The sequence below is a fragment of the Aquila chrysaetos genome, chromosome 3, assembly GCF_900496995.4.
Source record: "Aquila chrysaetos chrysaetos chromosome 3, bAquChr1.4, whole genome shotgun sequence".
Taxonomy (NCBI): Eukaryota; Metazoa; Chordata; class Aves; order Accipitriformes; family Accipitridae; genus Aquila; species Aquila chrysaetos.
Genome location: NC_044006.1, coordinates 32,615,312 through 32,637,361, shown reverse-complemented (window position 1 = coordinate 32,637,361; position 22,050 = coordinate 32,615,312). Strand labels below are relative to the sequence as shown.

Sequence of the window (22,050 nt, the reverse complement as noted above, 5' to 3'; positions counted from 1 at the left end):
CACCTCTTCTCACACCATCAGCACCCAGACCTGGAAGGCGGGTGCCCAGCGGCCACGTCCAGCAGCACAACGCCCACGTGGGCTTGGCCGTGGCAACGATCCCTTAAACTGTGGGGTGGGCTTTCAGCCCCACAGGTTTGCCCCAGCACCCTTCGGCATCCCGGCCAGCCCCACGCTCCGGTTGTCGTAGGGCCAAATCCTGCTCCTTGCCACGGGCTGGTCGCTGTCCTGGGTGGGGCAGCCGAGGTGAGGGAAGCAGTCCTGCCTTGCCCCAGCTCCCACGGTCACCAGCCCCACCATAAGGTCTGGTGAACTGTCCCTTCCCCTCGGCAGCAGCTGGTGCAGCCCCAGTTGCCCCAGCGAGGGACCGGGCTGACTGGGAATGACCAGGGGGACACTTCCTAGGCCCCTATCCCCAGTTATCAACACCAGGTGCTACTTCGGTGCCTCTCTCAGAAAAACCCCACGCTTTTAATTAAACATGCAGCTCAGACTACTTGTTTCTGTCACTTTGGGGACAACCTATTTTTGCAGAGACCGCCAAGCCTTTCGGCTGCTTTGCCCAACCCCCCGGGGCAAGGGGCCTCGGGTGCTGGGGTCCCAGAGCCCATCTCCACCGTCCCTCGGGGACAGCGGGGTCTGTCTGTCCCCACCAGAGCCACACGGCCCCGGGCAGCCCTTCCCGAGTGGCTCTGTCCTAACAGTGACATGCAGTGGCAGCACGCTGCAACCGAGGCTGGAGATGCCCTTGCTCTCGGACCGAGGTGCCGGTACCAGTTACAGCACCAAACAGGTTTCTGTAGCCATCTCTCTTTTTTTTTTTTTTTTTTTACTAATGGGTCAATATTCTCTCGATAATGAATTTTGCTCTTGTTTCGTACAGCACCGTTTTCTTCGAGCTCCCTTTTTGTCACACCCATGCATGCACACATGCAGGCCTACTGCAAAATTTTCTGCAGAGATCCAGCTAAGCAGCAGTAAAGCTGGAACCGCTTTTCCTAGGGCACGGCCAGCGACGGGCTCCTGCATCTCCCGGAGAGAGCAGGGTGTATCGAGAGGGGAGGCTGGCACAGGCTCGGGGGTCCCGGCCGCCTCACCCATACCCTGCGCCCCACGCAGCCCCCACCGTCTCCCCATCTCTGGGGGTCTCGACACCTGCCCGTGACAGACTCGCTGAACCAAAGGGAGCTTCTCCCCGAGGAGAGGAGGGGGCAGCAGCCCCCCCCCCAGCGCCCACGCAGCCCTGGCAGCGCGGGCCCGTGGCCGTGCCCCAGCGCATACTTCTGCACTGCTTACCTGCTGCTGCTTGCAGATCAAGTAGCTAATGTCTAAGCAGTCCCATTTAAACCCACAATCAAATTACAGGAACAAAATTAGAAGCCAGACTGGAGCCACTTTAAAAGTTGCCCCTTATTTAATAATTCTGTCGCAGTTATTTTTCCTCTTATCACCATTTATTCTCATTCTGGGGCCGGTCTGTAATAACAGAGGAGGTTCATTTGTGCTCCCCCTCCTTTTTCCAATGTCTAGTCTTTCTGCGTGGGATTCATTTCTGCTTTGTGAAAAGACATTAGGATAAATAAACCAATGATGTAGTACTACAGAGGTCTACGTTAATCGTTAATGGGACCACGCTGCACTCACCCCTTCCACGACCCTCCCTCTCCCGTACGAAAGGGGTGAATCAAATAGATGAAATTCCTGTTTCACCCCTGCCCATACCTATAGGAATCAATCTATTGTGCATGGGAAGAAGAAATTGCAGTGCAGCTCTTTCCTTCAAGGCAGCACCGCGCAGAAGCAGGAGCCCGGAGGAGGTGCTGGGGCGGTTTGGGAGTGCCGTCTCTGCTCTGGCGGGATCTGCACAGAACCGACGGAGGAAAGGAGGCAAGAGCCTCCCCATCCCTCCCTGCTCCTGCCGTCCCCCTGTGCGGCCAACAGTGCAGGTGTGGAGATACCGGGGTAGCAGGGATGCACAGCCCCAGCTGGGAGCTGGCTTGCACTGAGGGAGCCAGGGGAATCATCTGCCTATTAATTAAATATGTGACTTGATGAGAGATCGGATTCATTCCCCTGGCTGGATTTTCATCTGTTTCCGGATTATCTCCGGGAAAACAATAAATGCAGCTTCTCACTAACCCTTCAGCGTTTCAGTAAAAACTATTTTTAGATCCCCTTTAAAAACAAATCTATAGCCATTCTACAATAGGCAAGCACTGCTGTGTGGTTAGTAGTTGATGAACCCAAACTACTGCTGAAATCTGCCAGTATTTAAAAAAAATAAAAGTTTATGCAACATTTTGGTGACAACCGCCTCTGTAGCACACCTGAATTCTTGTTTTCTATGAACAAGGCATAAGCCTAACTCACAGTAGGCACTGACTCGGGCATTTGGTGGCAGGAACCACGGCAAGAGCCACACAGCCTGGAAGCTGCTTCAGGGTCATGCACAAAGTCCCAGCACGGCCTGATCCTGCCTGTGCAGAACACAGTTACCCACTGGCACGGGGGCTGATGCACGGGAGATCTCCATGAAGGAAAGCGTGAGGATTTGCGGCCAGGGAGAGGTGTTCCTGACCGGGGGACTTGCCGCATGCCGGCCCTCTCGCAGGGCACGGAGAGAGGCTGAAAGCTGGGCAGGAGCCAGTGCGGGGGGATGAGCTGCCAGCAGGTTCTCTCCTCAGCTTTCGCTGCAACTTACCTGCGCCCACTACCACCCTGCAAAGTTTATTTGTGGAAACAGCTGCATATTCCTGAAGGCTTCAGCTGCGAGCAGGCTAGCTGCCACTGGATTGCTTGGACGGAGGTTTAAGATGCCCAGGAGGCTCAAAGGTTTCATTCTGCTGCTAAGGGAGCTGGAGGCAGGGAATTAAATTGCAAGTAGGGGGCATGCAGCAAGCAAAGGTGACAGCGGCACAGTGCTCAGTCCCTGCAAACTTGGAAACAAGCCAGAGCCAAGGGCTGGATGGGGGTCACCATCCCACCGCCCTCAGGAATCATCATGTGCTGGTCCTTCTCCCCCACGCATGACCCCACTACTAGAGCCTTCCTTCCACCCACACCCCCCCGCTAAGCAGAGTGCTTGCAGAATGGTTATTTTCCTTAACCCTGCATTTATCAAAGCATCTACCGGGGGCACTCACGAGGCAGAACAGGCCACCGGCATATGGTCAAACACAGGGGCTCGGCGTCCAGCAGGAGGAGCTGAGGGAGATCAGTCTCGCTCCTGGCAGGCGCAGAGGAGAACATGAACCTTGGGTAAACGTGAGCAATAATCCTCCTTTCAGAGGGGTGCTCTAGCTGGGGGATTTGCATCCACTGAGCTGTTTAGCCTCCATTTTAGGTTTGAGCTCCGAGTGAATGCAAATGTCTTTAAATAAAGTCAAAGCAGAAAGGCTGCTGGATATCAGACAAGTATTTAAATATCACGAAGCTACAAAGGAAGCGATAGCCTCACCTTGCTCCACATACAGCTCCAGTCATTTACACATCAAGTAGGTGAATTCAAGAGTGCAGAAATAGACCTGTAAATATATGGAGATTCTGCTTTTGCAGTAGTTCAAAGCACATCTACTTCTTAGTGTACATCTGGGGTCACACTCCACCTCACAGCTCTCGCACAGCTTTCTAAAACAAGCTGTTTCAGCTTGCTAGTGTTCCTCTAGAAGTGAAGCATGAAATACAAGTAAACACCTAACTTTTAGTGTTGTCACCACTTTCATCTTGCTGCTAATTACTATTGCAAATTACATACATATCCTAAAATGCCTGAATTTTGGTGCAGTACGTTCATTGCTACTTGTGTTTCTTATTTTTAAAATATATGTGACAAATATTTCCATATTTTGTATTTCTACATTCTACTGACCACGTCCAAATCTTAAGGTAGGATATTCCTGTGATCAAAATGCAACAAGGCAAACTGGAATAGAGCGAAGGCCCTCTACTCCTCTTGTAAAAGACAGATTTATGATCTTTAGTGACAAGTCTTGTTGTACGTCTTGATTTTTCATCTTACCTGAGGCACACCTTTAGGACACTTCCAGCATCCCCCCTACCTCATGCTTCGTCATCAGCTCATTTTTGACCTGTGAGAATACTGTTTCTCACGATTTCTTGAGCACTGCAGGAGACAGCTGTTCTTTAAATGTTTCCCATACGAGTACCAGTCTGAGGCAACGGTGTCCAGCTTGTGAAATAGCACTTGCATTCAGAGGACAAGCTTTAGTCAAAGTAGGGATACAAAAACTTTACAGTGCCCCATGTAGTGTAGATTCAAGCTCTCCAGCCAGACTTCCCTCTAGCTGGTGCTGCAGGCATCCTCCTTACCTCGGTAAGCCATGTTATTGCGCGGCAGCCTTAGCTAGCCCAAATAAGAACTGAAAAGAAGGGAGCTCGAAGATGGAAATGTTAGCTTGCTGTCTAGTTACAGCACCCAGAAGGAAAGCTGCTGTTAAGACAAATATTCAGTGTTTTAGGGAGGCAATGAGGAATTAATTATACAAGAAGATACTTCAGTTTAGCACTTAACTGGATTACAGATGCTGGCCGCCTGGGGCTTTGTTGTCTCCTTGCAGGTGCTCCTTTGGCAGCAGGCTACCTTCTGCTCTAGCCCAGAAGTTCACACCTACCCCAGGCATGTCAGCCAAGTTCTTCTCTCTCCTTATTTGCCAGTCCTCGCTCACTCTATGCCCTAGGCACCCCAAACCTTTCCCTCACGATTTCCCTTATCCTCACCCAGAGCTGAACCGGCTCTTGAAGCAAATGTTCACACCCGTCTGCTCTTCTGCTGAATTTTGCTGTTTTCAGCTGCCTCATTCCTTTCTAGCTCTTACTGTTCCGTGTAGTGTATGCTGTCATTCCAGTTATATGCCTCTGCTCTACACACTGGTCCATCCACCACCTGCCTGAAAACCTGAAGCCTCCATCCATTTTCATCTACTGCCACTAATACCAGAAAGCAGTTGCTGCGCACACCTGTGTCCTGTTCTGATCTTACTAGTCCCACTAAAACGTGCCTCTCTGCAGTTACCTTTAGTGACTCACCCTTTGACAAGTTTCACCTCCTATAACATAACTCCCCAGGTGAAGGCTTCTGGCAATGTGGGTGCACTGCCATGCTTAAACATCGCAGCATGGGCTGATAGTGAACTGGCCAATGTAAAAGAACCCAACGAAATGAGATACGTGGAGGAGCCCCAAGAAATCACCCATTTAAACAGCAGTTGACTATTAGCCTTAGGCTTCTGGAGGCTCACATTTTAATGAATGCTAGCAAAATAGGCAATCCTGAACATGTCTGCCCATACATTGATTCTAGATGGTTTTACTGTATTTAACCTTGTCTTACTCGCAGTCAAAAAGCTGAATAACTGTGATCTGGAAGAGCTGGGAATTTGAGGAACCACAACGGACCACAGAGAGTGTTTCAGACAGAAACTGTCACATCAGTTCAGCACGAATAGTTGTAGCAACCTTAAAAAGATAAGGTTTAAAAAGAAATTCCAGCATTGGTTTAATTTGAGTGAAACCAGATGACAGCACTTCTCCTGTTTGGACCCATTTTTCCAAGCTCAATGCCTATGAATTCACATTCTCCATTTCCATTTCACAATCAGATACAAACGGGGACTTTCTTGTGATGGTTGTGAAAGTTTTATTATAGAGTCTTATCAATAAATTACTTCTCTGAAAATCAGTTTTTCAGAACTAAAATCTAATCTGGCAGGGTTCAATAAGTAACAAGATGAAGTCAGCCATGCAAACAAAATATTACTAAGTTACTTTAATAAAATTTTATCTCAACAACCTCAGGAAGAAGAGCGTGTCCTGGAGACTTAGACAGTTAATCTTGGATTTTTATTAATATTTTGGATTCTTTTTGTTATGCCCTAGCCTCTGGTACACAGCTGTCTTCATTTTGATGCTAGAATGGGATAGATCTTTGGGTGCCTTTATGCCTGTGATTCTTGTCTTATTTTACAGTGCTGTAATAAAAATAGCACCATCAGTGTTCAGTGCTCGCCACAGTACATTTAAGCAACTGGTCATCACACTGAAACAGAACTTCTGGAGAAACCGAGTTTATTCCTAGACAGCAACTACTCACAAAAGGTCTAGCTCCCAAGTCTTTCAGTATGTGCCATTCATTTTCTGTTCAGCACCACTTATGAAGTTTATTAAAGTAACTTTATTGGGTTATGTTGCACACAATAGGATATTCAGAATTCCATCTTGACCTTCACAGCAGTATCTAATACTGCCTAGAATATAACCAACAAACATTTTTTCTTTGTATATACAATCAGGATTCTGAGCTTGCAGCTACCTGTTGACAAATCCTTACCAGTTTCAGTTAAATACAAGAAAACCTAAGAACACTGAGAAATTTTAAAATAAGCATTACCATATTTTTAATGTACTTTGGATGGTTTAGCTCAACTTATTAATTACTCTTGATTTCCAGCGCTTAATTACAATTTTTACAAAAGCAACATCATGTCTTAACATTAATCAAAGATAACATTTAAGATTTTTTTTTTTATTGTGCAAAACTTAAGCAATAAGTCTTATTAGTACAATAAGCCGAAAAAGCAAGGGATATTTAAAACAATATTCATATTCAGTGTGCAGTTTTTATCCCTACTTCCATCTTTTGATGTGGAATCTAGAATTCCCATCAGTAAGTGCAGTCTGAAAATACCAATAGTTTGTTTCACCTTTTGTAATTTGGAGGAGACTCAGAATATATTTTTGCATTAGATTTTTATGCACAATTAAGACAGCTGTTTAAGTTGATAAATACAAATTAAGACACTGAAAAGGGTGAAAAAATACATACTGAAGGCATCCACCCAAATGGTGGTATGACAATAATTTATAGCTTATATTCAAAAATATAATTGATATTCTGATTTTCCATTTTGAACTCAAGATTTTAGCAAATAACCCAAAATTTTGTTTAAAAATTCTGGCACCTGCTAATTGAAAAAGTAATTTAATACAATACTTAATTTTAATTAAAATCTTTAGCTTACTAGTATTAAGTGCTACCAGTCAAGGCAGTCACAAAAGACTGATGTTTACATAGCATGATACAGACAAATATCTCCTTCAGAAACAGAGAGATTATGTTCGGCTAGGAACACAATCAGAGCATTTCCTGAATATTTTAGGTATCTTTGCCTTCCACATCATAAATATGTGCAACAATTCCTTAATTTGAGAAAAAAATGCACAGAATTCCACTCAAGATTTAAGATGGTGCTATCATTAATTCAAATTCTCTATGTATAAACGTATCAAGAACTCTTCAGTAGTCAATTTAAAATTCAAAAGCAGATCAATAGTTTTATGTAAACTTGTTAAAAAACAAACCACCACATAATTTGGCTTTAAAGTGACAAAGTATTTTGCTTAATATAATTTACTAGACATGTGAAGAACTAACGTCAAACTACGATTTCAAAAAGATGCAGAGACTGGATTATCTCTGATATTGAAATACTTGATTAAAATACATAATTACATAAAGAATCTCCAAAACATGTAATTACAATTTGTTACAGTGGTATTGTTCATTCCAGTAATAATCCATCCTATAAGGAGGCTGCAATGTTAACTAAAATACACTAACCTGTTGTAGTTCCCAATTAGAGAACATCAATATTCTCCCTCTGCCTCTCTTCCGTCCTGAACTTACTAAAAAGCAGACTAGATTTTCTAACTAAAGAAAAAGGGAATTATGCTCACTATCCAGATGGTCATTCCTTAGCCCTCATCAAAATCTTGTCAACTTATCTACAATTGTTAGTTTTAGGCTAGTAACAAATCTTGCAGTAAAGTGTTAAAAATAGATGGAGTAACTAACAAGCCATCTTCTGCATTTTAAATCACTGAAATCTACATATCAAAATACTTACAGAAGCATGAGTGCTGGTGACATCATTGACTCTTACAAACTGAGCCTTCCGTAACAGTTGCACAGATGGAGAAAGATGCCTTGAGATAAATGGAAATAAAATCCAGCTGAAGAAAGATTTCCTAATATTGAGCCCCAATTCCTTACAAACTAACACACGTATTTCAGTGACAGACAATGCTCATTATTTGGCCCTGTCTCTCTCCCAGAATCAGCTTCATAAGCTGTTATCACTCCAATTAAAAAAAAAATAAAATACACCCTGTTAAAATATTGTATATGGAGTTCTGGATTCCAAAAATAAAATGTAAAAGCAATTTCATATTCTTGCTATGAAACTTCAACTGAAAAACACGAATGTTTATAAAGAAACCAAATTGCATTGTATCTATATCAATATAGTTCTGTTAGTGGAGAATTCAGCAACCTTATAAGTTCAACATGTGCAAAATTCAATTACATTTTGAAGAAAATTCCAGTTTAAAAAGTTATATATAATTTCATATATGACAGGCCAATAATCTAAAGGCCAATCTAAAACAAAGGTGTACAAAGTTTGCTTCAAATCTCCCTATACCCCCCCAAAAAGGCACTAAGTGGTTTAAGTGTGCAAATGGCTTCTTAGAAGAAACAGTGTACAAACAGAGCCTGTTTCATCAGCTCTGCATTCTTTAGTGATTTCCTAGAGAGTATTGCTATTAATGCTATCTACAGTATGACTTTCTAAAGAACGGAAGACAGTCAGTCCACAGAATCACAGATATCTTTCACTTTCTGATTGAAGTCTTCAGGTTGATCAGCATACACATAATGACCTGCACCAAGGATAGCCTAGAGGATAAAGGTGAAGAAAGAGGTCAAAATCACAAGAATGTAGTAAGCAAATAAATAAATACTGGGATATGTCAAGAACCTGACTTTTACACATTACCTACTTGATATGCTATTACTTGAAAAGACAAATGTCAAAACTGAACTGATGTCTTGCACCCAGCCTGTGTTAATGCAGTTAGCACAACTGCTGCCAGGAGGTGGTATCATACAGCCTAAAAAGGACTGTAAACATAAGGAAAAACGAAAGCTGTTTCAGCTGTTGAAGGAACCTTGCTACACAGGAAAAGAGGGTACAACTACTGCTTATTCAACTGCACACCTTGTTGAAAAAAAACACCATTCAAGCAGACACAAGTCACTGCAAAACAAACTTAGGAGAACATGCTTTACATAGCAAACTTCTGATTCATCTTCACCCCCTTCATTCTCCACTCAAATAGTTCTGCCAGGTTGCTCTTTAGTTCCATAAGTGTTTGCATTAGAGACAGCATCAAATCATTTGTATTCTCTTATTATTAAAATGATATGGAAGAGACTAAAGAAGGTACTAGGATAAATGATTAAGAACTCAGAAGCTTAAATTGCTGGGGATTTTCTAGACTTGTGGAAGCAGATTTCAACCGTCCAAATTAACGACTACTATGTTAAGCAGGGACAAGTAAAATCCAAATGATGCAATATGGGGAGGAAAACCCCAGTCTGTGACCTAAATTATTTCACAGCAACTATGTAACAAAATTAAGGGCTTAAGTAACCACACACAGGGTGGTTACCCTATTTCTATAATTTATCATTCTCTGCCAAAACTGGTAGGAAGCAAGCCATCAGCATAGTGTACAGCAAAGGTACTTGACCTATTTTCTTTCCATTTTATAATCAGTCTGAGATTAATTTGTATTTAAATCTATTTCCCCCCCCCCCCATTAAAACACTGCCTCTTAAGTCTCTAAATGAAGCCCCTAAAACTTATAGCTATGTTATTGTGTTAAAATCCCCCACAAAGTAAAAATTAATTAGAAATAAACACATGTAATAAAACCCCAGAACCTCTGCGCATTTTACCAAGGATGGCACTGCCAGTCCATGTCTCAGCCTCAGCCTTATGAGAACCCTCTCCCTCCTACGGTTTTTTGAAAGTCCCTATAATTTCTACCACTCCAATTTACCTTTTAGAATCTGTACTTGGCTTGACAAAATTTTAACCTGGAATACAATAGAGTTCTCCACAGTCTCTTCTAAAAGCCACTGACCAGACTGGAAAAATCTGCCTGAATGGTATATGCTTATCCTACCAATATATTGTACACTTCTTAACAGTGACTTTTTGTTACAACTTTCTCTCTGGTTAAGCAGTGAATTGACACTTTCAGTCTGGATGTCAACATTTATGAAGTGTATTTTTGCTCTTTAACACATGTGAACAGTTCAATAACAATGTTTTTTCTCTGAGTTCTAGCTCTGATGTCAGCTACATCAAGATTATAAAATTTTATTTGAATGACTTGTAGTATGCTATCAACATCACATACTGTACACTTCTGTCCAGATAGATCTAGACATCAGTAAGATGACAGCTGGTGTATTCAAACATTTTACCACCTCATAGCATTGAAACATATATGCATATTCAATTATCACGGCTGGCTGATGTGACAATGCGTGAAGAATACTTTTAAATTAATTTGTTTTTATAGAAATCAACAAAAAATGCAGTGTGCACATTCACATCGAGTTGCAAGTACACACATTTTAAATGATAATGCCATACCTCTAAACAAGAATGTATTGACTAGGAAGACAACACTAAGTATTTTTTTAATGACTTAAAGACGCTTACAAGAACCTAAGCACCAGGAACAAACTACTCTCTTATCAAAGAAACAAAAGCATTATACAGACAGATTAGGACAGCTTATGAGACCCTCCTCACTATGTCATACATATATGCAGATATTAGGACTGCTGAGGTTTAAAACACAGACAATACCACAGATACTTACCAGTGACCACAAAAACCACTTGTACTAGCACACTGTAGAGCAAAGTATTTTGTAGAGCAGAAGAACGACCTTGGCCAAAGATCTAATTGAGTTTCTAGTGCTACAGTAAGTTTCCTTCTTAGTCTGGGAACTCAATACTCTTTTGTCTACATTTTCTCTGATCTAACACTTGTTTTCTCTCTCTCTGTTACAGAAATCAGAAGTTATTACCCCAGGCTTTAAATCAAAGGGCCAGCATTCCACAGTTGGTATAAAAAACATAGATATGGTTTAAACAAATCCACACAATAAACAAACAACTGCTTTAAAAGTTAACTTACTATTGTCTTCACATATGAGTTTGGTCTCAGAGACTGGATAGTGCTGCCAGAATTGCCATCTATACATGAACGTGCTCCATAGACCACAGTGATAGGAATGTCTCGATCCATTTGAGGAATCCGCTGCAGCATCGGCCTTTTTGCCCATCCGTAAGGAATAGTCATGTTCTTGAAAGCTGTTTCACCACTTCAAGTCATTCAAAAGGGTAAAAACAATTAAATTTCCATTGGACCTGCCTTTTCTCTAAATTGGAGTATCTGTGCCTTTTGGTAACACAGCGTGCAATAGTACATAAGGCTGGGATTTTTTATTATTAAGAAACCTAAGTTTTCAAGGTTTGCATGTAATTTTCAACAGAACCTATGTTTTTACAGTACTGAGTGATAACACTTTGTCCTGGTTTTGGCTGGGATAGAGTTAGTTTTCTTTTTAGTAGCTAGCATAGTGTTATGTTTTGGATTTAGTATGACAACAATGTTGATAACACACTGATGTTTTCAGTTGTTGCTAAGTAGTGTTTATACTAAGTCAAGGATTTTTCAGCTTCTCATGCCCAGCCAGTGAGAAGGCTGGAGGGGCACAAGAAGTTGGGAGGGGACACAGCCAGGACAGCTGACCCAAACTGGCCAAAGGGATATTCCATATCATGTGACATCATGCCCAGTATCTAAACTGGGGGGAGTTGGCCTGTGGAGGTGGGGGCAGATCGCTGCTCAGGAACTAACTGGGCATCGGTTGGCATGTGGTGAGCAATTGCATTGTGCATCACTTGTTTTGTATATTCCAATTCTTTTATTTTTATTATTGTCGTATTATTATCATTATCATCATTATTATCATTTTCTTCCTTTCTGTCCTATTAAACTGTCTTTACCTCAGACCATGAGCTTTACTTTTTTTTTCCCCCCAATTCTCTCCCCCATTCCACTGGGTGGGGGCGAAGTGAGCGAGCAGCTGCGTGGTGTTTAGTTGCTGGCTGGGGTTAAACCATGACGCACTTAAAAAACTTTAAAAGTAAAACATATCATTCTAAGAAATTTGTTCCAAATTAAACCACTGTAACAATTTTTTAATTAAAAATTAGTGCCCAAACTCTCAGAATCAACACACAGGTAGGTTAGAAGAAATATTGAATTAGAATAGCTTTTACATTTTTCAGTTTCTGGAATTCAGAAAAAGTGCAATGCTATTTTTAAATTCAATTAATACAATAAATGTTACAATTTTTTAAAAAAAGCACACATACTGTTGCCATGGGCATTGGAGGGAGTAGCAGGCACTCAGTAAATGAAAGACAGAATTCAAAACATACACTGGGAAACCCATACTCACCTGGGGGACTGTACATTGCAGTGGTAGATATATTCAGCCACAGTGTTATCATCAAACATCGATGAATATTTTCGCTTGAAATCTGGTCTTAAACGTTGAACAAGGCTTAATCCTGTTCACACAGAAAATGCTATTACAGGAGGAATTAATATGGACAACTTCATCAGATTGTCCAACACTTTTCTTTACAAGCCTTCAAACACGTTCCCTTGAAACTCATGGCTAAGCTTGATGAATTCTAAACCCCATGTCTTGTTTCACCACTTGCATGTCTTAGGAAAACATGATGGCATTACACCAAACAGGAATGAAATATAAATATCCTAAAGGATTTTATGCTGCACCAGAAGAGGGGCAGTTTAATCCCTGCTGAATACATATGGGGAATGTTTGAGAAGGGCCACTGCAGCAACAGAAGAAACATGCAAAGGGGACGAGCAAAAGGGCTAAGCAGAGTACCTTTTTGCTACCGGTTTAGTCTCACATTATACCAACACTGTCTTTCTCCTCGCTGTGGCAGCACTGGGTGGGCCAAAAGCATCCCACCTTTCAGAACCAGAAGACACTGTTGAAAAAGCTGGGCTGTTTTATTTCCTCAGATGTAAGCCTGTGCTCTCCTTTTACAGAACAGTCTTCTTTTCAAGCCAGTTCATCTAACTAGTGCTTAGTTGAAAGAACAGAAGTCTATGCTGAAAAACAGGTGTAGAAATCTTGACATGAGTATAAGACCCAAGAACTGCTATAAATTAAGAGATTTAACCTAGGAAAGCTGTAATCCCCATGCTCTCTTAACAGCCAAAGTAGAGAAGCTGGTCCCTTCAGGGGCCAGTTCAGGCTTTCTAAAGTTAAGCTCCTATTCTGAATCACTTCTTTAAGGAAGAAGCCTCTTCTAGTTGACCAGATGGATCTTTGGCATAAGAGCCTCACCAAAAGCTAATCTTAGTCTAAGAATATTATTCATGCCTGAAGAGATAGGCTCGCAGTTTACCAACTGAAAATAGAATCATATCATAGAATGATTTGGGTTGGAAGAGACCTTGAAGATCATCTAGTTCCAACCCCCCTGCCATGGGCAGGGACACCTTCCACTAGACCAGGTTGCTCAAAGCCCCATCCAACCCGGCCTTGAACACTTCCAGGGATGGGGCATCCACAACTTCTCTGGGCAACCTGTTCCAGTGTCTCACTACCCTCAAAGAACTTCTTCCTTACATCTAATCTAAATCTACCCTCTTCCAGTTTAAAGTCATTACCCCTTGTCCGATCACTACATGCCCTTGTAAAAATTCTCTCTCCAGCTTCCCCTGGAGGCCCCCTTTAGGTACTGGAAGGCTGCTATAAGGTGTCCCCGGAGCCTTCTCTTCTCCAGGCTGAACACCACGAACTCTTTCAGACTCTCTTCATAGGAGAAGTACTCCAGCCCTCTGATCAGCTTTGTGGCCCTTCTCTGGACTCGCTCCAACAGGTCCATGTCCTTGTTATGCTGGGGGCCCCAGAGCTGACTGCAGTACTCCAGGTGGGGTCTCATGAGAGCAGAGTAGAGGGGGAGAATCACCTCCCTTGACCTGCTAGCCATGCTTCTTTTAATGCAGCCCAGGATATGGTTAGCTTTCTGGGCTGCAAATGCACATTGCTGTGTCATGTTGAGCTTCTCATCAACCAACTCCCCCAAGTCCTTCTCAGTGCTGCTCTCAATCCATTCTCCGCCCAGCCTGTATCTGTGTTTGGGATTGCCCCAACCCTTGTGCAGGACCTTGCACTTGGCCTTGTTCAACTCCATGAGGTTTGCACAGGCCCACCTATCAAGCCTTTCAAGGTCCCCCTGAATGGCATCCCTTCCCTCCAGCATGTCAACCGCACCACGCAGCTTGGTGTTGTTGGCAAACTGGCTGAGGGTGCACTCAATCCCACTGTCCATGTCGCCGAAGATATTAAACAGCACCAGTCCCAATACCGACCTCTGAGGAATGCTACTTGTCACTGGTCTCCACTTGGATATTGAGACATTGACCGCAACTCTTTGAGTGCGACCATCCAGCCAATTCCTTATCCACCAAGTTGTCCATCTGTCAACTCCACGTCTCTCCAATTTAGAGACAGGGATGTCATGCAGGACAGTGTCAAATGCTTTACACAACTCCAGGTAGATGACATCCACTGCTCTCCCTTATCCACCAATGCCGTAACCCTGTTGTAGAAGGCCACCAAATTTGTCAGGCACAATTTGCCCTTAGTGAAGCCATGCTGGCTGTCACCAGTCACGTTCTTATTTTCCACGTGCCCTAGCATAGTTTCCAGGAGGATCTGCTCCATGCTCTTGCCAGGCACAGAGGTGAGACTGACTGGCCTGCAGCTCCCGCGGTCTTCCTTTTTTCCCTTTTTAAAAATTGGGGTTGTTTCCCCTTTTCCAGTCAGTGGGAACTTGATACTGTTGTTGATCTGTGCAATTATGATGATGTCACTTCTTCCCACCTACCCCTGGCCAAAGGCCTGGTACTATTTATGCAGACTTTGTCACAGTGATCTATGCTTTGTAACCTTGAGATTAGACTATTGCAACACGCCCTTATGTATGCTTTAAATCAATTTATAAAACTAATACAGTGCAAGAGAAAATAATTCCCTTATGAAACAGTGATTTAAGTCCTGAAGCGATGAAGATTTTGCAAACATTCTGCAGTTTGCTCTGCTGCTTGTATTTTCTCTACAGAGAGTTCAATTGCTGACTTATGTCTTCTTCTGTCTGTCTGTTTGGGGTTTTTTTTGAACAGAAACAATACAGCTGGCTTGGAATGAGTACCTGGAAGAAAGAGACTAATTCTGTGTGTTCCAATGCCATCAGCATAGAGGCCACAGCATCCCCATTTCCAATAACTAGGGGACCGAAAGTTACTGAATTTTAGAATTCACTTTCCATTTTGATAAAATGTGTTTTGTCTGCAGGTCCAATCGCAAACCCATTCTCCTTCCCTGGGAGTTTACAGGGGAGAATGAAACAAGGGGTCAAGGCACCTTGGAACAAATTTAGGAATGAAATCACACTGCTTCATTCTCGTAATGTTTATTGAAGACACTCTCAGTTGTCTGGCTGATGTTTTCCATAGTGTCTATGGAAATGCTAAAAGAAATACTAACATTGAAGACTCTGAGTTTCACAAAAAGGGTGTGGTCACAGTGACTAAATTACTGTTGTCCTGAGGAATTTTTAGGTGTCCAGCTCTAGGAATGGAATTCACAAATCCAATCTAAGCACCAAAACCTCTATACTGTGAGCCCCCTGGGTGACTGTTGCAGTTAAGTGAAGGAAAACATGCAAATCAACGAACTGGAAACCACTCAAAGAAAAAGATCTCTCTGGATTCTGTCTCTCTCCCAAGTTTAAGTATCTGCCTGAAGGTCTGATTAAATATCCCTGTGATACCACCATGATATCCCAAAGAACCTGGCTCACATTTAAGTGCCTAACTCATACCTTTGAACAGGAGCAATTGGCTTTATAGTATAGACAGCTATGCCTGCCCAGCAGCTTAAGCATATGTGCATGTAGAAGAAAACCTGGGTTTGGTTCAGTGCCTTCATCAGGTTGGGTTGGATGCCTACCTCGCAGCACAGTGTTTAAACTTACTCTTCTCTAGAACTTCATCTGTCAAGAACTGCACATGAAGTTGATGACGGAAAACTTTTCTAACACGTGGAGTGAGAAATGGATGAAAAAATTTTAAAAGCACTGCCCTCCACAGCAACCTATAAGCGAGGTTAGGTTGGGGGTACCTTACCAAGACAGGGTCTGTTTCTGCAGCATGGTTTTGATTGCACTTACTTGCTAAGGGAGACAACTTCAGCTTTGAACACGGATTGATTTATGCATGCATTTGTTATTGGATAAAAGGCATTAAATCAGTGCTTATCGCTCAATATGCTTCAGGTTGTTTTGTTAACCGAATTAGCATTTTACTTTAAAAAACAAAAACAAAAACCAAAAACTGTACTAAACATGTTGTTTGTCTGAAAAGCTAATTTTGTCACACTCCTGAAAACAATCAAATAGATCAGCATATTAAAATAAATATTCTAGAATGAGATTTAGGAAACAGATGTGGTTTAAATGTAAACAAAGCCTAGAAATGTCACTAGTTTATCTTCAGACTGAATACTAGAAATAATGAGGAGGTAAGTTAATTGTAACTTTGTAACTTGTGAGGGGCCTGAAGGATATATTTTTCCAAGCCTCTCCAGCAGATACTCCTGTAGTACGGAGAGTAATAGACAGATAACCTCCTTCCCCTATGGAAGGAATACAAATAATGACTTTAAAATTTGATCACACCCTTCTCCCCACAGAAACTAGAACTGTAATATTTTTGGTCATCCAAAATAGTTATCCCTACCGAGTCCTAGAATTAGGATATATAGAGTTTATCTAACATCTCATCAGTGCTGTTGAAGAAATGTAGAAATAGGAAGGACAGACTGCCACTGTATCGCAGGACACCAATGAGACCCACAAAATTTGCTAGAGTAATAAGAAAATGGCTAATGGAAAGAACCCAGTTTCAATTTAACTTTTCTAAACTTAGGCCAAAGCCCAGTGAGTTTATGAGAGACTGCCTTCTAATGTTAACCAAATTTGGAAATCCTGTTTGTCCATCAAACTGCAGATGGAAGGGAAACTAAATGGACTGTGACCAGAGGCAACCAGAAAAAAAACCTCTTCACATTCATGCCTCTTTGTCAGGCTTCCCCAACAGATGTCCACGTAATCTGACTCACTGTAACTGTAGCCTACAATAATGTAACGTAGCTGACTATAAACTATCCTACTAGTATTTCTTATAGAAAGAGCTTGCCCTCTTGTCCTAAAGAGTTCATCTTTCTTCAACCCCCTTCCACTTTTTCCTCCAACTCTTTTCTCTGTGGGTGATATGGGCTTGCAACAAAGCTTATCTTAATGTGATATCTGCCCCATGTTTATGTTTAACAAAAACAGAAACGGTATTTAAGAGTAGCTAAAACTCACCAAAGGGTCCTGCTATCCTCAGCCCAGCTAATGGATTAAATGGACTCAATATAGCTCCTAGTGCTTTGATCCAGATCGGAATTGGTCTCTCGTGTTCAGCATTGTCAGGCCTCTCTGGAAAACCCCATGGCTCCACTAAGATAAGATGTTTGACCCTGTTGGCAAAAAAGGTTCAGAGGTTTAGAGTACATTAATTTTTCTTCAGCTGAGTATGACGGAAATGTGCTATCTGTGGACTATGCAACCTGTTTTAGTCACTTCTATCATAGTGGCTTATTACCTAGTTTCTGATTCATCAATGGTTTTGCTTTCGATAGCTATTGGAGAGAGATTGAATTGTAACTCATCACATGTATGAACACCAGAAACTTGGAAGCTCATGTCCTAAAGAGAAACTCAGTATTCAATAGATACCCACTGTCATACACATTTGAGAAACAGACCAGTCTTGTTTCTATCTTTAAAAATAGCCTAAGCTATATGGTCAGTCAATATTATTTGCAGGAGCAGTTTAACTGCGAGAAAAGAAGATAATTGCATCTGGTTTATTTAAGTAAACTTCCTAAAAATCTTTCTTTTCCAAGCCATCTAAGACCTCTGTTCAAAGAAGAGATGCAATTTATCTGAAAAATCATCTTATCAAAGTAAAATTTGAACTGAGAGAGGCAGAGCAAAATTAGCAGATGTTTTCTAAATTTATTGATTTTAGATCATGAAAGAAACATCAGAGAGACAATTTATAACATTATTACTCAAAGGAATCTCAGTACAGAGAGCATAGTAGGAGTCTCCGACTATGAATCACTTCAGGCTGTGAGTCCCCCCCAAGCAAAAAATCTATTTCATCTTGGTAGATTGGAATTGTCCATTTCTGTTTAATCCCATAATAATACCTACTCTAACTGTCCTAGATACTGCTGATTTCTGAAAAAGTGACTCTTAACTATAGTTTTGCATATTTAAGGCAATTTTCCATGCAAGCTTCATCATCTTTACTTCATTCTTCATAACTTCCTTCTCTTTCAAAGCCACAAGATTAGATACTTAATACAGCAGAGTTCTTGGTGCCTAAAACAACGTCAGAAGTGATTCCAAAGGCTATTTCTGGACTATGATCAGTTGGGAAACCAAAAATCTGTGCTTGAAATGAGGGGTTGAAAAGGATTAACCTCACAAAGATGTTTCTTGGCTGTCAGCTCAGTCACGAGCGTGTTTGCACACAGCAGCAAACACCAATGGTAAGAGAGGACAGGGTAGAATTTAACTATACAAACCAAGGAGGAGAGATTAGAGGCTAAGGAGCACAAACAATGAAGAGCCACTCAGGACAGCCACACATTCTGTGCAGAAACTATGGCACTAAACATAAAACAGCAAACACATGAATAAAAATAGAATAAGCTTTCTTTCGTGTTTCCTTTCTTAATACCTTCCTTCCTATTCGGCCTTTCTCCTTTTGGTAATCAAGCCTAAAACATAACCCAGGATAATGGGAAGTTGACCATGAGAATCATTCCAAAAGCAATAGTCCAGAAGTTGTAGTATTTGAAAATCATGACCCACCACCACCCGGGAATATTCTAAATAGGAATCTTTTTGGATTAGTAACCTCAGATGTCCCATGAACAACTTTGGTACAATGTAGTAAGTTAACAGATCATCTAAGCTTGGAGAAACAGCTCTACTTTCCTAACAATATGTATCCAGAATCCCTTAAGCCTCTAATGCATTGTTAGATAATCTGGCTGAAAGCTGTGCTATATTTATCACTTGATTCAATGCTGTCTTAAAATCCCACCAGTCAATTTGCTAATTTGATGGTGTTAGTTTAACTTCAGAGAAACATTAGTAATGTGAGAGCACAAACTGAAACACCCCCAAATTAATTAACCCCAACCTAAGCAAAGAGAGGCATGACAACAAAGTGTCATTCTCAATGTAAGGCAGCAGGGGGCGGAAACAATACCCCATCCCACAGGGATGGGATAGCCCCATTTATAGATACTCCAGAAAAAGGAGTAAGGAACTTGTAAGTGATCTAACTACAGTTAGCTAGAAGTTGTTTTATGCCCAAAAGGATAACAGGTTTACAGCCCTAGAGCAGAGGACTGCATTTCTTCACTGCAACTCTGGATTTAGACACCCACCTACTTTCACACATCATTTCCAGCTGCATGTGCCAGCTGTGGTCCACTTGGAAAGAAAGACGCAAAGCATTTTAGCAAAAAATGATGTATGAATTTATTTCAAAATCTCCAAATGAGAGACAAAGGAATGTATATGGTATAAACTGATGTGAATATAAAAGAATAAGATACGTTTTGTATAATACAGAATCTGCCATACTATGTGGAAAGCTAAACTTTTATCCACAGTTTTTCACAGGAGTCCACTATGTGTATCTAAACAAAAGCATGTCCTTTTTTGATACAGAATGACTTCAGCTGGTGGGATCCTAGCTCACTAGGGGCTATATAACCAGACTATATTAAAAAAAGAGACAAATTATTAGTTTTAGTGAAAAAAAAAGATTAGCTGTTGGCACAATGCAGTGCAGAAAATGCTGATGAAATACAATTACAGGACTGCTGCAGCTGGCTTGTTTTTCAAAGAAGTAGTATGAAGTGGCATACAGACAATTTAAATCAGTCACTAAAATCATTTTTACATCATCATGCTGGCACCAGGCCGACTTCTAGTATATAGCCATAAATAACTTAGGGGAATTATGTTCAGAAGTTTCAATGTTATCCATAATAATGGGAAGTTTGGCAGAAACAGGCTTATTTTCCCTTCACAAACCTGTGTTTGATCAGAGATGTCACAAATCATCCATCCATAAATACGATCTTTGCTGTTTTGCCTTATAACATGGCAAGGGGGTACTGAACAAAAAAAGAGGTATAGAAAAGTACATAGAAAAACATGTTTACCATATCTACTTATTTCTATTCATCTGGAAACAAACCATACAATTAATACTTTGGGCTTAAAATTCAGTATCAAGTTTCTTTAAATCAGCACAGTCATTTACTTAAAGATAATCTGTAAAGAGACTGATGAAATAAAATCTGTGTTAAAATCGCTAGTCAAATACAGAAAAGGAATTCCTTCATTCCTTTATTTTCACATACCTTGATGGGTATTTTAATGAGTAAGCAGCAGCCAGGAATCCACCTAGGTTGTGTCCAAGTAAAATCATTTTTTCTAACCCCACCTCCTTTCTCCATTCTTCTATGGATTCCACAAACTGGTTTTCTGCTTCCTGAGCATCAGTGTCAAAGTGTGGTCTACTGCTACGTCCAAATCCCAAGAGGTCCACAGCATGAACAGGCCTGTTCTCACAGAGATCTTCAAAATTGAGAGCCCACAGTCCAACACCTCCTCCAAACCCATGCAGGAGAACAAGCGGAGTTTTATGTGAAAGGTCCGGAGAGAATGTCAGTGTCCATATTTTATTTCCATTAGATATATACACATATCGTTTATTGTATGTACTTGCAATACCTGAAGAAAGAGTGGGAAAAAATTATGTTGCTAGACGTGCCTGATAAAATATGAAGTACATTCTACAAAACCCACTGTTTTAAATTGGAGCTCCCTTTCAAAGGGGAGAGCCTACAATCAAATATCTAAATAAGGGAACAATGAAAATCTAAATATAAACCTGTTTATTTCATTACAGTGTAAAAGCCATATTTAAAAACTTCTCTGATTATATTTAATGTAAATTTATAGAAAATCTAGTGGTATCTATGAATCTTATTAAAAACCAAAGACTTACATTTTAGCATTTTGTCCTCAGCCTCTTTAAGGTGTAGCAGTGATGTGGGACACCAAGCAGGAAGCCAGCTGAATAACCATCCTAACCTACAACAGCAATACAGAATAAAAATTTCTTGAGCAAGACGGTAATTTTTTGCACCATTTGATGCTCTGAAGACATTTCTTTTGCTGCTTTTCATAAAAGAACCCCAATTACACGCCATGCAGGACAGGAGTGCGCAGTGGGAGGGAATTCACTTTCTCCTGACTTTTATAAAGTGGTGTCATAATCAGGGGTGTTCTTCAAACAGCACACTGTTTCTCCACTGTGTGTTCCTTATCAGAGTGTACTGTTCTATCTCCGTCAGAGCAGGCTTCTTCTAAGAACCTGGCGACATCAGCCCTCACGCCGATCCGACAAGCCTGGCACAATCATTGGGGTTTCTAGACTCCTCTCAAGTTCCCTTGGAAGTCTGCCTGCACGCACATTACCCTGCATGAACCTACTATTTCCAAAAAAAGCAATAAACCATGCACTTGCCAGCCTAACTTGAACTGATTCATATACTAGATAAATTTAAAAAGTGAAAAATAAGAAGGCTTATTGTAGCAAAGCAAAAAACCAGGGCCTTCATTACCAACTTAGAAGCAAAGTCCCAGAGGAAAACAAAACAGAATTTCAATTCGCCCAACAGAAGCTGCTTTTCCAGCTGTCAGTTACTATCTTGGTAGAACTAGCTTGACCATGGGAGCAGGGGGAATGACTCAGCTAGCAGCATTGCCTCACTGACACTGCTTCAAAAGACACAGCAATTGGGTACAGCTCTTCCTGGGTGCTAATTTATCCTTTGTTTTTAAGA

The 22,050-nt window shown here is 41.4% G+C and overlaps 1 protein-coding gene across 3 annotated transcripts in view; it reads right to left on the bottom strand.

Moving 5' to 3' along the window:
* Positions 1-6,170: 6,170 nt before the first annotated feature.
* The window catches only part of ABHD5 (abhydrolase domain containing 5, lysophosphatidic acid acyltransferase), a 33,805-nt gene continuing 17,925 nt past the window's right edge, over positions 6,171-22,050 (bottom strand). For all 3 annotated transcript variants that reach the window (XM_030009027.2, XM_030009029.2, XM_030009028.2), the window contains 6 exons: positions 21,210-21,295; positions 20,560-20,932; positions 17,426-17,580; positions 12,409-12,520; positions 11,076-11,262; positions 6,171-8,752 (listed from right to left, as the gene is read on the bottom strand). In XM_030009027.2, coding sequence (XP_029864887.1) covers positions 8,663-8,752; positions 11,076-11,262; positions 12,409-12,520; positions 17,426-17,580; positions 20,560-20,932; positions 21,210-21,295 — 1,003 coding nt within the window. In that variant the 3' untranslated portion in view covers positions 6,171-8,662. The remainder of the gene's footprint in view (positions 8,753-11,075; positions 11,263-12,408; positions 12,521-17,425; positions 17,581-20,559; positions 20,933-21,209; positions 21,296-22,050) is intronic.